This window comes from Cetorhinus maximus, chromosome 8, assembly GCF_964194155.1.
Source record: "Cetorhinus maximus chromosome 8, sCetMax3.hap1.1, whole genome shotgun sequence".
NCBI lineage: Eukaryota > Metazoa > Chordata > Chondrichthyes > Lamniformes > Cetorhinidae > Cetorhinus > Cetorhinus maximus.
In genome coordinates, this window is record NC_135886.1 from 126568722 (window position 1) to 126584952 (window position 16231).

Sequence of the window (16231 nt, forward strand, 5' to 3'; positions counted from 1 at the left end):
ACACATTTTCTCCATTCTACATTATTGGCTGTTCAGACTGTACTGCATCTATAGATACAATTGTAGATGCGAAAAATATTAAGACGTACAGAGAAACTCGTGTCCCCCACCCCGCCTTGTTTATCCAGTGAATAGCTGATCATTAGAGACCAGTAAAGTTCCTGATCTCAGCCACAGCACAATTATAGGACTTAGACCTTCGGGATAGGGAAATTGGTCAGCTTACTTCAACCTTGTTAACAAAGGAAGTTAAAGGTTGTATTAGATCAAAGCAAGTGGCTTATAAAGTTGCCAAAAAAGTAGAAAGCCTTAGAAAGTATGGCAGCATTTTAGAATTCAGCAAAGGAGAACCAAGAAACTGATAAAGAAAGGGAGAATAGTCGGTTGATAGTACAGAACGTGAGAATTGCTGAAAAAAGAGATCCGTGGAAGCTTTTCACCTTGCACTCATCAGGACAATTGGCAGTTAACTTGTTAGTCACCATCATTAGTGCATTCTCCATAGTAATGCCTCTACCAATCACAGTCCACTTGCCAACCAATCAGCACTCTCTTCACATATAGTATAAGTTGTTGCTTCCCCCTTATATTGGTATTCTTGTGAAGTGTCCTGATGAGTACAAGACAAATGTTTTGACATGTCTCTTTTGTCAGCAATACTAAAGGGACAACAGACTATGAATGTGAACGAGCAAGAAACATAAAAACAGACTGATAAAGCCCCTATAGATATGTAAAAAGGAAAAGATTAGCAAAAACAAATGTGGATCCATTACAGGCTGAGATAGGGGAATTTATAATGGGGAATAGGGAAATGGCAGAGAAGCTAAATAATTACTTTGTGTCTGTCTTCACAGAGGAAGATACAAAACACCTCCCAGAAATAATAGAGAACCAAGAGACTAGTGGGAATTTGGATTTGAAAGAAATTAGCATTAATTAAGAAGTAGTACTGGAGAAATTAATGGGACTGAAAGTTGATAAATTCTTGAGACCCAGTGATCTACATACTAGAGTGTTGAAAGAGGTGGCTGTAGAGATGGTGAACGTCTTGGTGATCATCTTTCAAAACTCTATAGATTCTGGAAAAGTGCCTGTGGATTGGAAAGTTGCAAATGTAACCCCACTATTTAAGAAAAGAGGGAGAGAGAAAGTGGGGAGCTACGGGCCTTTTAATGTTTGAAAACCTGTAGGAGCTTATGAGGATGTTACTAGGAGAATAGAGAAGGGGGAACCAGTGGATGTGGTGTACTTGGCTTTTCAGAAGGCTTTTGATAAGGTCCCACACAAGAGCTTAGTAAACAAAATTAGAGCACGTGGGATAGGGATAATATACTAGCAAGGATTGAGGATTGTTAATAGATGGAATACATAGAGTAGGAATAAACAGGTCATTCTCAGGTTGGCAGGCTGTAATTAGTGGGGCACCACAAGGATCAGTACCTGGGCCACTGATGTTCAGAATCTATATCAATGACATGGATTTGGGGACTAATTGTAATATTTCCGAGTTTCCGGATGACACTAAACTAGGTGGGAATGTGAGTTGTGAGAATGATGTAAACAAGCTTCAAAGGGGATGTGGGCAAGTGGGTGAGTGGGCAAGAACATGGCACATGGAATATAATGTGTACAAGTGAGAGATTATCCACTTTAATAGGAGGAATGGCAGTGCAGAGTATTTTTTAAACGGTGAGATGTTGGGAAGTGTTGATGCCCAAAGGGACCTGGGTATTCTTGTTCATAAGTCACTGAAAGCTAACAGGCAGGTTCAGCGAGCAATTATGAAGGCAAATGGTATGGTGGCTTTTATTACAAGAGGATTTGAAGATTTTTTGCTTAAACTGTATAGAACCTTGGTTAGACCACACCTGCAGTACAGTATACAGTTTTGGTCCCCTTACCTAAGGAAGGATATACTTCCCATAGGGGGATTGCAGTGGAGGCTCAGCAGTCTAATTCCTGGGATGGTGGGATTGTCCTCTGAGGAGAGATTGAGGAGACTAAGCCTGTGTTCTCTAGATTTTAGAAGAATGAGAGGTGATCTCGTTGAAACTTTAAAAATTCTTAAGGGGCTAGGCAAGATAGATGCAGAAAAAGATGGTTTCCCTGGCGGGGGAGGGGGGGGGAGGGGTCTAGAATCAGGGGGCACAGTCTCAGAGTAAGGGGCAAGATATTTAGGACTCAGAGGGGGACAAATTTTTTCATTCAGTGGGTAGTGAATCTTTGGAATTCTCTACCACAGGGGGCTGTGGAAGCTTAGTCAATGGATATGTTCAAGACAGAGATTAATAGATTCCTAGATACTATTGACATCAAGGGATAGTGCGAGAAAATGGCGTTGAGGTAGACAATCAGCCGTGATCAAGTTGAATGGTGGAGTGGGCTCAAGGAACTGAATGGTCTACTCCTGCTCCTATGTTCCTCAATTTCTATGACCATTACGCAGTGATCAATGCTCAGGCGGCACATGTGTGGGTCTTAGGTGAACACATGATCAAAACTGCCTTCCATGCATCCTGCAGTCGATTAGCCTGCTCATAAATGAGAATGATCACTAGAAGATGACCACTAGGAGATACCATAATTGACTCTCAAGAGTTAACATCCTCAGCAGGGGAAGATTTACTTTCCAAAACATGTGTCCTTTTTTTTTGCATGTTGTAGGATTACAGAATACCCAGAAAGTTCAAATGCAAAGTATTAGGAAGTTCTCAGAAGTTAAGGCTAATTAATTCTAAAATATTGCTGAAACAGAGGTATGCTGTCAACTCTTTTCATCTTGCACTCACCAGGACAGATGCAAGAATGTCAAATTTCAAAGGGAGCAACGATTTATACTGGATGAGAAAAGGGTGCTGACTGGTTGGCAAGTCTAGTTTCACTTGGACAATGTACCAGGGAGCTAATGTCCCCCACACTTTTGTTTGATTCAAAGAAGGTGCAATGCCTGGATGTGGAAGATGGCACGTGTGGAGGACAATACGTCCCTAGTATATTCTCCATGGCAGTGCCTCAACCAATCAGAGCTGACTTGCCACCCTTTTCTCATCCAGTATAAACTGTACTCTCTTTGAGATTTGGCATTCCTGCATATGTCCTGATGAGTGCAAGATGATAAGATTTGACAGTGTCTCTTTTTTCAGCAATGCTCACGTTCTGTATGACCAAGCGACAAATTCTAAAATGCTTCTGAAGTCACTGAACTTGGCTACATTAGAGAAAACCCAGGCACCTGGGGGAAACAGTAGACTATTTTCTAATGGAGATGTAAACTGCATGAGTCAACATGCATGTTCCTGGAAATGGGTCTATGTTTGATGCCAGAAAGTGATGGGAAAGTGTACAGTGAGGAAAGTAACCACTGAAAAAGTTTCTCTGGAATAGTTTGAATCACAGAAGAAGCAAAGGAATGACAACTTTTTTCCCAGAAACATCTTCCAGAAATTATAATTGATGATCCCATTTTAAACTTATTCCTCTTAAGCTATAAACCATACAAACATATGAACTAGGCCCTTCAAGCCTTCTCCATTACTCCATAAGATCATGGCTGATGTGATTGTAATCTCCTGCCTACCCCAATAACCTTTCACCCCCTTATTAATCAAAAATCTGTATAACTCTGCTTTAAAAATATTCAATGACTCTGTTTCCACTGCCTTTTGAGGACGAGAGTTCCAAAGGCTCACGATTCCGAGAGAAAAAAATTCTCATCTTGTCTTACTTTTAAACTGTGACTCCGAGTCCTAGATTCTCCCTCAAGAGAAAACATCCACTCCACATCCACTCTGTCAAGACCCCTCAGGATCTTAAAGGTTTCGATCAAGTCACCTCTTACTCTCCTAAGCTCCAGTGGATACAAGCCTAACCTGTCCAACCTTTCCTCATAAGACAATCTGCCCATTCCTGTTATTAGTCTAGTAAACCTTCTCTGAACTGTTTTTAATGCATTTACATCTTTCCTTAGATAAGGATACCAATACTGTACACAATACTCTAGATGTGGTCTCACCAGTGTCCTGTACAACTGAAGCATGACCTCCCTACTTTTGTATTCAATTCCCCTCGAAATAAATGATAACATTCTGTTAGCTTTCCTAATTACTTGCTGTATGTGCATACTAACCTTTTGTGATTCATGCACTAGGACACCCAGAACCCTCTGAATCTCAGAGCTCTGCAATCTCACACCACTTAGGTAATATGCTTCTTTTTTATTCTTCCTACCAAAATGGACAATTTCACATTTGTCCACATTATACTCCATTTGCTAGGTCTTTGCCCACTTACTTAACCTATCTATGTCGCTTTGTAGCTTCCTTACATCCTCTTCATAACTTACTTTCATACCTATCTTTGTGTTGTCAGCAAATTTAGCAACCATACCATTTGTCCCTTCATCCAAGTCATTTATGTAAATTGTAAAAAGTTGAGGTCCCAGCACTGATCCCTGTGGAACACCACCCATCACATCCTGCCAGCCAGAAAAAGACCCATTTATGGCTGCTCTCTGTTTCCTGTTAGCTAGCAAATCTTCTATCCATGCCAATATGTTACAGACCATGTCATGAGCTTTTATTTTCCCAATAACCTTTGAATTTTCACCTTGTCAACTGCCTTCTAGAAATCTAAGTACAATCCATCCACCAGTTCCCCTTTATCCACAGCATGTGCGACTCCTTCAAAAAACTCCAATAAATTGGTTAAACATGATTTCCCTTTTACAAAGTCATGTTGATTCTGCCTGATTGCCTTAAACTTTTCTAAGTACCCTGCTAGAACATTTTTAATAATCGCTTCTAACATTTTCCTTTTGACAGAAGTTAAGCTAACTGGCCTGTAGTTTCCTGCTTTCTGTCTCCCTCCCTTTTTGATTAAAGGAGTTACATTTGCTATTTTCCAATCTAACTGGACGGAGGCTAGGATTTTGATGCTCCCTGTTGTTTTGCTTGTGATATCAACCCAACAACACAAGTCATGCACTTTGGAAAACAGATCCGTCCAAAATTCTGTTGCCCATATCCTAACTTGCACCAAGTTCTTTTCACCCATCACCTCTGTGCTCACCTACATTGGCTCCCAGTCAAGCAATGGCTCAATTTTAAAATTTTTGTCCTTGTTTTCAAATCAACCCATGGCCTTGCATCTCTCTAACTTGGAGATTACAGAGATATCTGCACTCCTCCAATTCTAGCCTCCCCATTTCTGATCACTCCACCATTGGCAGTTTTGCCTTCAACCTCCTAGGCCCCAAATTTTGGAATTTGCTCCCTAAATCTCTGACTCTCTACCCCTCTCTCCTCCTTTAAGCCACTCCCTGAAGCCCACCTTTTTGACCCAGCTTTTGGTCACCTGTCCTAATACATGTTTATGAAGCTTGGTGTTATATTTTGTTTGATAATGTTCCAGTGTAGTGTATTGGAGCATTACAATGTTAAAAACATGATACAAATGTAGGTTATTGTTGGAAAAAAAAAATGACATGGAAAAAGTATGTGAGTAAGAAGTGACATGGTTAAGGATAGTGAGAGAAGGCTTGCCCTTGTTAACAATAGGTGCATAGTCTATCTGAGAAGACCATAAAAGGCAAGTCTGGCAGCATCTGTGTAAAGGAACCGAGTTAAGGTTTCGGACCTTTCTTCAGTTCTGATGAAGAGGTCATCATCGACCTGAAGCATTAACGCTGTTTCTCTCTTCACAGTGGTGGCAGTGGCGTAGTGGTCTTGTCGCAGGACTAGTAATCCAGAGGCCCAGGGTAATACTTGGGGACCCGGGTTTGAATCCTGCCATAGCAGATGGTGGAATCTGAATTCAATGAAAGCACTGAGGGTGGCAAGGGTGTAGAATGTGCTCTGAAGTCCTCCCACCCCCTGGGATTTCAATGCCCATCACCAAGAGCGGCTCGGTAGCACCACTACTGACCGAGCCACCCTGAGTCCTGAATGACATAGCTGCCAGACTGGGTCTTTGGCAGGTGGTGAGGGAAAAACATACTTGACCTCATCCTCACCAAACTGCCTGCTGCTGATGCATTTGCAATGACAGTATGGGTAGGAGTGATCGTGGAGTCATCGTGGAGACAAAAGTCCTGCCTTCACATTGAGGATACCCTCCACTGTGTTTTGTGACATTGCCACTGTGCTAAATGGGGTAAATTTCAAACAGATCGAGCAACTCAAGACTGGGCATCCATAAAGCGCTGTAGGTCTTCAGCAGAATTGTACTCGAACACAATCTGTAACCTCATGGCCTGGAATATCCCCTACTCTACCATTACCAGCAAGCCAGGGGATCAATGAAGAGTGCAGGAGGGCATGCAAGGAGCAGCACCAGGCATAGCTAAAAATGAGGCGTCAACCTGGTCATGCTATAACACAAGACTACTTGCATGCCAAACAGCAACAGCAGCAAGTGATAGACAGGGCTAAGCAATCCCACAACCAACAGATCAGATCTAAGCTCTGTAGTCCTGCCACATCCATTCGTGAGTGGTGGTGGACAACTAAACAATTCACTGGAGGAGGAGCTTCACAAATATCCCCATCCTCAATGATGGAGGAGCTCAGCACATCAGTGCAAGAGATTAGGCTGAAGCATTTGCTACAATCTTCAGCCAGAAGTGCTGAGTGGATGATCCATCTCGGCCTCTTCTGGTTGCCTCTATCACAGATGCCAGTCTTTAGCCAATTCGATTCACTCCACATGATATCAAGAAATGGCTGAAGACACTGGATACTGTAAAGGCTATAGGCCCTGACAATATTCCAGTAATAGTACTGAAGACTTGTGCTCCAGAACTTGTCACGCCACTAGCCAAGCTGTTCCAGTACAGCTACAACACTGGCATCTCCCCGGCTATGTGGAAAATTGCCCAAGTATGTCCTGTACAAAAAAAGCAGGACAAATCCAACCTGGCCAATCACCGCCCCATCAGTCTACTCTCCATCATCAGTAATGTAATGGAAGGGGTCATCGACAGTGCTATCAAGCAGCACTTGCTTAGCAATAACCTATTCACTGACGTCCAGTTTGGGTTCCGCCAGGGCCACTCAGCTCCTGACCTCATTACAGCCTTGGTTCAAACATGGACAAAAGAGCTGAACTCCCGAGGTGAGGTGAGAGTGACTGCCCTTGACATCAAGGCAGCATTTGACCAAGTGTGGCATCAAGGAACCCTAGCAAAACTGGAGTCAATGGGAATCGGGGGAAAACTCTCCGCTGGTTGGAGTCATACCTAGCATAAAGGAAGGTGGCTATGGTTGTTGGAGGTCAGCCATCTCAGCTCCAGGACATCACTGCAGGAGTTCCTCAAGGTAGTGTCCTAGGCCCAACCATCTTCAGCTGTTTCATCAATGACCTTCCTTCCATCATAAGGTCAGAAGTGGGGATGTTCGCTGATGTTGCGCAATGTTCAGCACCATTTACGACTCCTCAGATACTGAAGCAGTCCATGTCCAAATGCAGCAAGGCCTGGACAATTTTCAGGCCTGGGCTGACAAGTGGCAAGTAACATTCACACCACACAAGTGTCAGGCAACGACCATCTCCAACAAGAGAGAATCCAACCATCGCCCCTTGATGTTCAATGGCATTGCCATCATTGAATCCCCCACTATCAACATCCTGGGGGTTACCATTGACCAGAAACTAAACTGGACTAGCCATATAAATACTGTGGCTTCAAGAGCTGGTCAGAAACTAGGAATCATGCGATGAGTAACTCACCTCCTAACTCCCCAAAGCCTGTCCACCATCTACAAGGCACAAGTCAAGAGTATGACGGAATACTCCCCACTTGCCTGGATGAGTGCAGCTCCCACAACACTCAAGAAGCTTGACACCATCCAGGACAAAGCAGCCCACTTGATTGGCGCCACATCCACAAACATTCACTCCCTCCACCACCGACACACAGTAGCAGAAGTGCGTACCATCGACAAGGCGCACTGCAGGAATTCACCAAGGTTTCTTTGGCAGCATCTTCCAAACCCATGACCACCACCATGTAGAAGGACAAGGGCAGCTGATAGATGGGAACACCACCACCTGGAAGTTCCCCTCCAAGTCACTCACCATCCTGATTTGGAAATATATCGCCGTTCCTTCACTGTCACTGGGTCAAAATCCTGGAACTCCCTTCCTAACAGCACTGTGGGTGTACCTACACCACATGGACTGCAATGGTTTAAGGCAGCTCACCACCAACTTCTCAAGGGCAACTAAGGATGGGCAATAAATGCTGGCCCAGCCAGCAAAGCCCACATCCCGTTAATAAAAAAAAACAGATGCTGCCAGACCTGCTGAGTGTTTCCAGCATTTTATGTTTTTATTTCTGATTTTCAGCGTCAGCATTATTCTGCTTTTGTAAGACCATAAAAGGGACAGATGGAAGAGGGGAAAAGCTAAGATATGCTCTTAAAAAAAAATACAAAAGAACTTGGCAGGAAGGCTGTTTATATGCTTCTACGACAGGAAATAATTTCCATGGCAGAAGAAGTCTATAAAGAAGAGCAGTAACTGACCCCTGTGTTTATCATCAACCATGGATAAGCTTTTAGTTACTAATGTCTGCTTATATGCCTCGCTATCAATTTTTTTTCCTGATAATGCTCCTGTCACCCACCATGGAACACTTTACTAAATTAAAGATGTTAATAAACTGCAAGTTGTTGTTGACCTATAATACCTATACTTGGTGTAACTTGAATGGCCAGAAACACACTCTATGATTGAGAAGACAAGTTTATCATTCCAGTATTGGACGTTCGTCTTAGCCCTGCAGTAGTTGAGGTTACAATCTACAGGCAGAGTTTTGTAACATGTAAACCTTCATCATATGTAAACCTTTGTCACATGTAAATCTTCATCCTTAAGAGTAAAAATATAACTAAGGAAAGGGTAGGCCCATAAAAGATCAAAAAGATTGGTATGGTTCTTAATGAATAAAAACAAAAAGCTAAAAGCTACTGCGGATGCTGGAAATCCAAAACAAAAACAGAATTACCTGGAAAAACTCAGCAGGTCTGGCAGCATCGGTGCAGAAGAAATCAGTTAACGTTTCGAGTCCTCATGACCCTTCGGCAGAACTGAGTATAGTTAGGAGAAAGGTGAAATATAAGCTGGTCTAAGGTGGGGGGCGGGGGGAGAGAGAAGTTGAGGGTGGGGTGATTGTGGAGATAAGCAAGCAGTGATAGGAGCAGATAATCAAAAGATGTCACAGACAAAAGGATCAAAGAGGTGTTGAAGGTGGTGATATTATCTAAGAAAAGTGCTAATTAAGAATGGAAGGCAGGATACTCAAGGTACAGCTCTAGTGGGGGTGGGGTGGAAAGACTAACAAAGTTTTAGTTTCAGATTAAAAATAATGGAAATAGGTGGGAAAAGAAGAATCTATATAAATTATTGAAAAAAAAGGGAGGGGGGAGAAACGGGGTGGGGATGGGGGGAGGGGGAGTTTAAGATCTAAAGTTGTTGAATTCAATATTCAGCCCGGAAGGCTGTAAAGTGCCTAGTCGGAAGATGAGGTGCTGTTCCTCCAGTTTGCGTTGGGCTTCACTGGAACAATGCAGCAAGCCAAGGACAGACATGTGGGCAAGAGAACAGGGTGGAGTGTTAAAATGGCAAGTGACAGGGAGGTTTGGGTCTTTCTTGCAGACAGACTGCAGGTGTTCTGCAAAGCGGTCGCCCAGTTTGCGTTTGGTCTCTCCAATGTAGAGGAGACCGCATTGGGAGCAATGAATGCAGTAGACTAAGTTAGGGGAAATGCAAGTGAAATGCTGCTTCACTTGAAAGGAGTGTTTGGGCCCTTGGACGGTGAGGAGAGAGGAAGTGAAGGGGCAGGTGTTGCATCTTCTGCGTGGGCATGGGGAGGTGCCATAGGTGGGGGTTGAGGAGTAGGGGGTGATGGAGGAGTGGACCAGGGTGTCCCGGAGGGAATGATCCCTACTGAATGCCGCCAGGGGGGGTGAAGGGAAGATGTGTTTGGTGGTGGCATCATGCTGGAGTTGGCGGAAATGGCGGAGGATGATCCTTTGAATGCGGAGGCTGGTGGGGTGATAAGTGAGGACAAGGGGGACCCTATCATGTTTCTGGGAAGGCGAAGAAGGCGCGAGGGCGGATGCGCGGGATATGGGCCGGACACGGTTGAGGGCCCTGTCAAAGACCGTGGGTGGAAAACCTCAGTTAAGGAAGAAGGAGGACATGTCAGAGGAGCTGTTTTTGAAGGTAGCGTCATCGGAACAGATGCGATACCTACATCCGTGATTCCTCTGACACCTTACGTCACATCAACAATTTCCAGTTCCCTGGCCCCAACTGCTTCCTCTTCACCATGGATGTCCAATCCCTCTACACCTCCATCCCCCACCAGGATGGTCTGAGAGCCCTTAGCTTCTTCCTTGAACAGAGGCCCGAACAATCCCCATCCACCACTACTCTCCTCCGTCTGGCTGAACTTGTTCTCACACTGAACAATTTCTCTTTTAACTCCTCTCACTTCCTCCAAATAAAAGGTGTGGCTATGGGTACCCGCATGGGCCCCAGCTATGCCTGTCTCTTTATGGGGTATGTGGAACATTCCTTGTTCCAGTCCTACTCCGGCCCCCTCCCACAACTCTTTCTCTGGTACATCGATGATTACTTCGGTGCTGCTTCATGCTCTCGTCGGGACCTGGAAAAATTTATTAATTTTGCTTCCAATCTCCACCCCTCCATCATTTTCACATGGTCCATCTCTGACACTTCTCTTCCCTTCCTTGACCTCTCTGTCTCAATTTCTGATGATAGACTGTCCACCAATATCCATTACAAGCCTACCGACTCCCACAGCTACCTCGACTACAGCTCCTCACACCCCGCTTCCTGTAAGGACTCCATCCCATTCTCTCTGTTCCTTCGCCTCCATCGCATCTGTTCCGATGACGCTACCTTCAAAAACAGCTCCTTTTGACAAGGTTTTTGACAAGGTCCCACATGGCAGACTGGTTAAAAAATAAAAGCCCATGGGAACCAGGGGAATGTAGCAAGCCGGGTACAAAACAGGCTCAATGGCAGGAAACAAGGCATAATTGTTGAAGGGTATTTTTATGACTGGAAGGCTGTTTCCAGTGGGGCACCACAGGGCTCGGTTCTAGGTCCCCTGCGTTTTGTGGTCTATATTAACAATTTGGATGTAAATGTAGGGGGCATGATCAAGAAGTTTGCAGATGGCACAAAATTTGGCCGTGTGTTTAATAGTGAAGAGGATAGCTATAGACTGCAGGAAGATATCAATGGATTGGTCAGGTGGGCAGAAAAGCAGCAAATGGAATTCAAGCTGGAGAAGTGTGAGGTGATGCATTTGGGGAGGTCAAACAAGGCAAAGGATTACACAATTAATGGAGAATACTGAGATACGTAAAGGAAATGAGGGACCTTGGAGTGAATGTTCACAGATCCCTGAAGGCAGCAGGACAGGTCGATAAGCTGCTTAAGAAGACATATGGAATCCTTTCCTTGATTAGCTGAGGTATAGAATATAAGAGCAGGGAGGTTAGGTTGGAACTGTATAAATCATTAGTTAGGCCACAACTTGAATACTGCGTACAGGCTGGTTACCCCTTTACAGAAAGGATTTCACAGAGGAGATTTATAAGGATGTTGCCAGGACTAGATAATTACAGCTATGAGGAAAGATTGGATAGGCTGGGGTTGTTCTCCTTGGAAAGGAGGAGGCTGAGGGGAGATTTGACTGAGATATACAAAATTGTGTGGCCAAAATAGAGTGGATGGGATGGGCATATTTATCTTAGAAGAGAGGTCAGCGACGAGGGGGCATAGATTTAAAATGATTGGCATAAGTATTAAGAGGGGAGATGAGGAAAGATTTTTAACCCAGAGGGTAGCAGGAGTCTGGAACTCACAGCCTGAAAGGGTAGAAGGGGTAGAAACCCTCTACTCATTTAAAAGGTGCCTGGATATGCACCTGAAGTGCAAAAACCCGCAGGGCTACGGACCAAATGCTGGAAAGTGGGATTAGGCTGGGTGGCTCTTTTTACGGCCGGCACGGACACGATGGGCCAAGTGGCCCCTTTCTGTGCCGTCAACTTTCTATGATTCGATGATCATGTTTGCCTCAAGCCAAACTCCATTTTGTGAGAAAGGGCTGATATTGTTGATGGGGAATTGCATCCCCTGGTGTGGTCACTTACCGTAGTCTGAAAAAAGTTTGCACAAATAGGAGTTAGGGATCATCAGCAATGGGAGGACCAAAAAGAAAATGTGGGCCTTAGTATGACATGCTGATTGAGGGTTTCACTGAAGATCAATGAATTGCTATAATGTATTAAAAGGCTTACCACAGTGCAGCCTGATGCAGCAAAACCTGATGTAAGTAGTTGGGATGTTGCTAGTATAATATTACTTGACTGCTTTGCAGCAGGGTTTGAACTCCGTACATGCGAATAACCTGCTCTTTCTTGAGCTTCAATAAAGTGAAATGGCATAACATTTGAGAATAGTACTGAAGAGATCAAGCATAATATCAGACCGAAATGTGGACCTTGCATCCAAACCCTGCATATTGTAGAGACAGTATTTCATCCCTGCTATATAACATATTGTTCAACCCTTACATCACCTTCCCCATTCTCTGTGCATTTCTCTCTACAGTTCATATTAATCACCCTTTCAGTGTAACAAGCCATTCATTCCATATTGTTCTCTGTATAATTCATAACTGCTCCCATATAAATATAACAGGTAGTCATTGTCACAGTTCATGCTATTGTACCTTTAATAAGTAATGGAAAAATTTCCATTTACACCTCCTCTAGACCCATCTTTTGTGTCTTTATTTCTTCCACTACCATCTCATGATCCTGAGGGGTCTTGAAAGGGTGGATGTGGAGAGGATATTTCCTCTTGTGGGAGAATCTAGAACTGGTGGTCACTGTTTAGAAATAAGGGGTTGATCATTTAAGACAGAGATGAGGAGAATTATTTTTCTCTCAGAGGGTCTGGAGTCTTTGGAACTCTCTTCCTCAAAAGGCAGTGGAAACAGGTTCTTTGAATCTTCTTAATGCAGAGCTAGATAAGGTTCTTGATTAACAAGGGGGTGAAAGGTCATCGGGGGTAGGCATGAGGTTATAATCAGGTCAGTCATGATCTTATTGAATGGTGGAGCAGGCTTGGAGATTTGAGTGGCCGGCTCCTAGTTTGTATGTTTGTATCTCCTTTTGCCTTGCACCTTTCCTTTTGTCATTTAATCTCCCCTGCCCTTCATCCCATCACAGACCTTCCCTTTTGTTCTGCTCCCCCTTACACACCCACCTCCTTTGGTACTTGCTTAAAATTTTTTACACCTCTAACATTTTCCAGTTCGAACAAAAGGTCATCAACCTGAAACATTAAACGCTCTGTTTCTCTCTCTCTGCAGATGCTGCCTGACCTGCTGATTATTTCCTGCATTTTCTGTTTTTATTTCAGATTTCCAGCATCTGTAGTGTTTTGCTTTTGTATCAATGACATGAGGCAGCATTTTCCGGTCGGTGAGCGGGGATGGGGCCTGCTCGCCGAGGGGTAAAATGATGCGCGGTGACGTTGGGCGGGCATCCTGACGTCACCACGCGTCATTTAGATTTTCAGTTGGGTGGGCACACAGCCAAGTCAAAGGCCTATTAAGGCCTGTTAAAAACTAATTAAACAGTTAAATGAGCTGCCCGTCCAACCTTAAGGTTGGTGGGCAGGCGAAGAGCCCAGGCGGCCTTCGCACTTTTCATGAAACCTCATCCACGGGCGGGATGAGGTTTCAGGAAGTGTTTTAAAATTCTGTTAAAATTATTTTAAAAATTCATTGACATGTCCCAGCTCAAGTGACACTGTCACATGAAGGGACGTGTTTTAAAAGATTTTTTCCCCCTTTATTTAAATTTTAAAACCTTAAACTGATCTCCCTGAGGTACCTCTGTGCCTCAGGGGGATTTCTGCACTCCTTTGCGCGCATGCGCGAAAGAGCGCAGGCCCAGATTCAGGGAATCCCCCCGCCCGCTCAGCGCTTCCGGGCGAGCGTCACACTGGGTGGGCCTTAATTGGCCGGCCCACGTGAAATGGTGATGCGGACCTGATTGGGGGGCACCAATCAGGTTTGCGTTCGCTCCCGCCCACCCCCGCACAACGCCCCCACCCCCCAGACGGGGGGAAAGTTCAGCCCATGGAATATTGTTTGGCCCATTCATTCATTCAACAATAACACAATGGGAAGGAATCAAAATTCCAATACAATGAGAATAAATATGTGCTGTTGAATTCTTCTACAATCGGGAGTAAGTAGAAATTGATGAGAAACACAACAGCCACCACCGCTTCAAAGTTGGTCTGTCTGTGCAGAACGACAGGATCAGGTGTGTTTATTCTGAATTGACCACAGCTGATCTGAACAGTCGGATAACAGAATCCCAGCAGCGACCATCCGCTCCTCCACCCCGCACTCCCCCCCCACGTCCCAGCAGCTAATCATTAGGGACAAGACCGTACTCACTTCTACCTGACTATAGATGAAGTAGGTGCCATCCACGAGGACCTCCAGCTGTCCACTTCGGCTGTGCAACCGGAAGACTTTATGGCTCAGTGAAGATCGGACCCAGTCAGCCAGAACGCCACCTATGAGATCTCAGCGTGAGAAGGGCAGTCACTCAATACATGGAAAAATATTCAGAGAAGTTCTATAGCAAAAAAAAATGTGAACAGCTAACATTGCTATTGTCACACAAACCACATTATCACTGGTTCAATGATGAAGAACAGAACAGAATATTAATTAATGGAAACTTCACAACATATTCATTCTAAAATGATACGCAATAGCCCCTTACTGGAAACGCATGTGCCCAACTCCGATGAGGTGGGAGTCTCTAACTCTATTGCAATAACCCCAGTTTCAACACTAATACTCGTTCCCCAGAAACTAGCCAGTTATGAAATTCCCCCTCTGCCAGGAGTTGAGAGAAACGGGGTGGGTGAGGTAAGCAAAGTTTCTGCAGCGGTAATTCTTGTGAGTGAGAAAGTGCTAAAGAGTGCACAATGACAGCCAGCTTTGTTCTGTGGGCCTCAGTCCCTTAAGAACTGGGTTGAGTTTGTTCAAACAAGATGTCTTATGCTATTTCTGGATTTCTCAAGAGCGAGGAGAATTTCATCCTTTTGAGTCTGAGTTGGATCCAAAAAGACCCCCAGAGCGAAGTATTATGTTTAATCCGTTGATTTTGGTTCATTTTCAATCCTTTCAATTGCTTGGTATAAACAGGTATAGAGGAGTAATTCCTTGTTGACCCCCTTAATAAATCGGTTACGCCAACTAATTTTTCTGCTTTGGTTTTAAAATAAAATTTCAACTGTCATTTAAATCTTGTACAAAAATGAAGGAAGAGTAGGGACAACTCCCTCAATGTATGGTTAAACCTACTTTTCCAAAGACTGTTGGAAGCAATAGCTCTTTAATCATTTTTATTTTAGTTTATTTCAAAAGAAAAATGCTATTTGGGCTAAGGAAAAATAAACCATTTCCTATCACATTATTAACATTCTGTGGTTTGTAATGCTCATTTTAAAACTGCCCTTAGGAATTGGAATATATCAGCAATATTTAATAGTCATCTGGCAAACAATTTGGAAACACGCCATTCTGACCTGATCAGCTCTTAGTTTGTCCACTTTTAATTAAATGGTTCTGAAAAGCTAACTTGTTCCATTTTTTTTTTCCAGGACAATCTATATGATCAAGAATAGAATCACCATTAGTGATTATTATTTCAAGGTTTCATTGTCAACAGTCCATCTGGAAGTTATCCATTTCCAACTTGTGACTTGCATTCATGCCTCAAAACTCTAGCATCACCAAGCAGAAACAGGAATATAAAAACTGGTCATGGTGGAAACATTCAACAGGACAGAGAGCATCTCTGGAGAGAGAAACAGAGTTAATGTCTGACGAAAGATCATCAACCTGAAATGGTTTCTCTCTTTCCACAGATGCTGGCTGACCTGCTAAGCTTTTTCAGCATTCTTATGTTCTTAAGTGCACGATTTCTAGTGTCGCCAGCGTTTTGCCTTTGTATTTTTCAACTGCCCTTGGAAGATATCCAGTTGAATGGCTAACCAGTCTTTCTCCTGCAGATATACCACTTAAGTGACCAAACTGCTGAATCATTCACCATCAAATTGCCAAGTTTAACAATTAAATGGGTCCTCACAGCAT

The 16231-nt window shown here is 43.8% G+C and overlaps 1 protein-coding gene across 1 annotated transcript in view; it reads right to left on the bottom strand.

Moving 5' to 3' along the window:
- eda (ectodysplasin A) overlaps positions 1 to 16231 on the bottom strand; it is an 80509-nt gene that overhangs the window by 11067 nt on the left and 53211 nt on the right. Inside the window, exon 6 of the mRNA XM_078546175.1 lies at positions 14519 to 14640. Coding sequence (XP_078402301.1) covers positions 14519 to 14640 — 122 coding nt within the window. The remainder of the gene's footprint in view (positions 1 to 14518; positions 14641 to 16231) is intronic.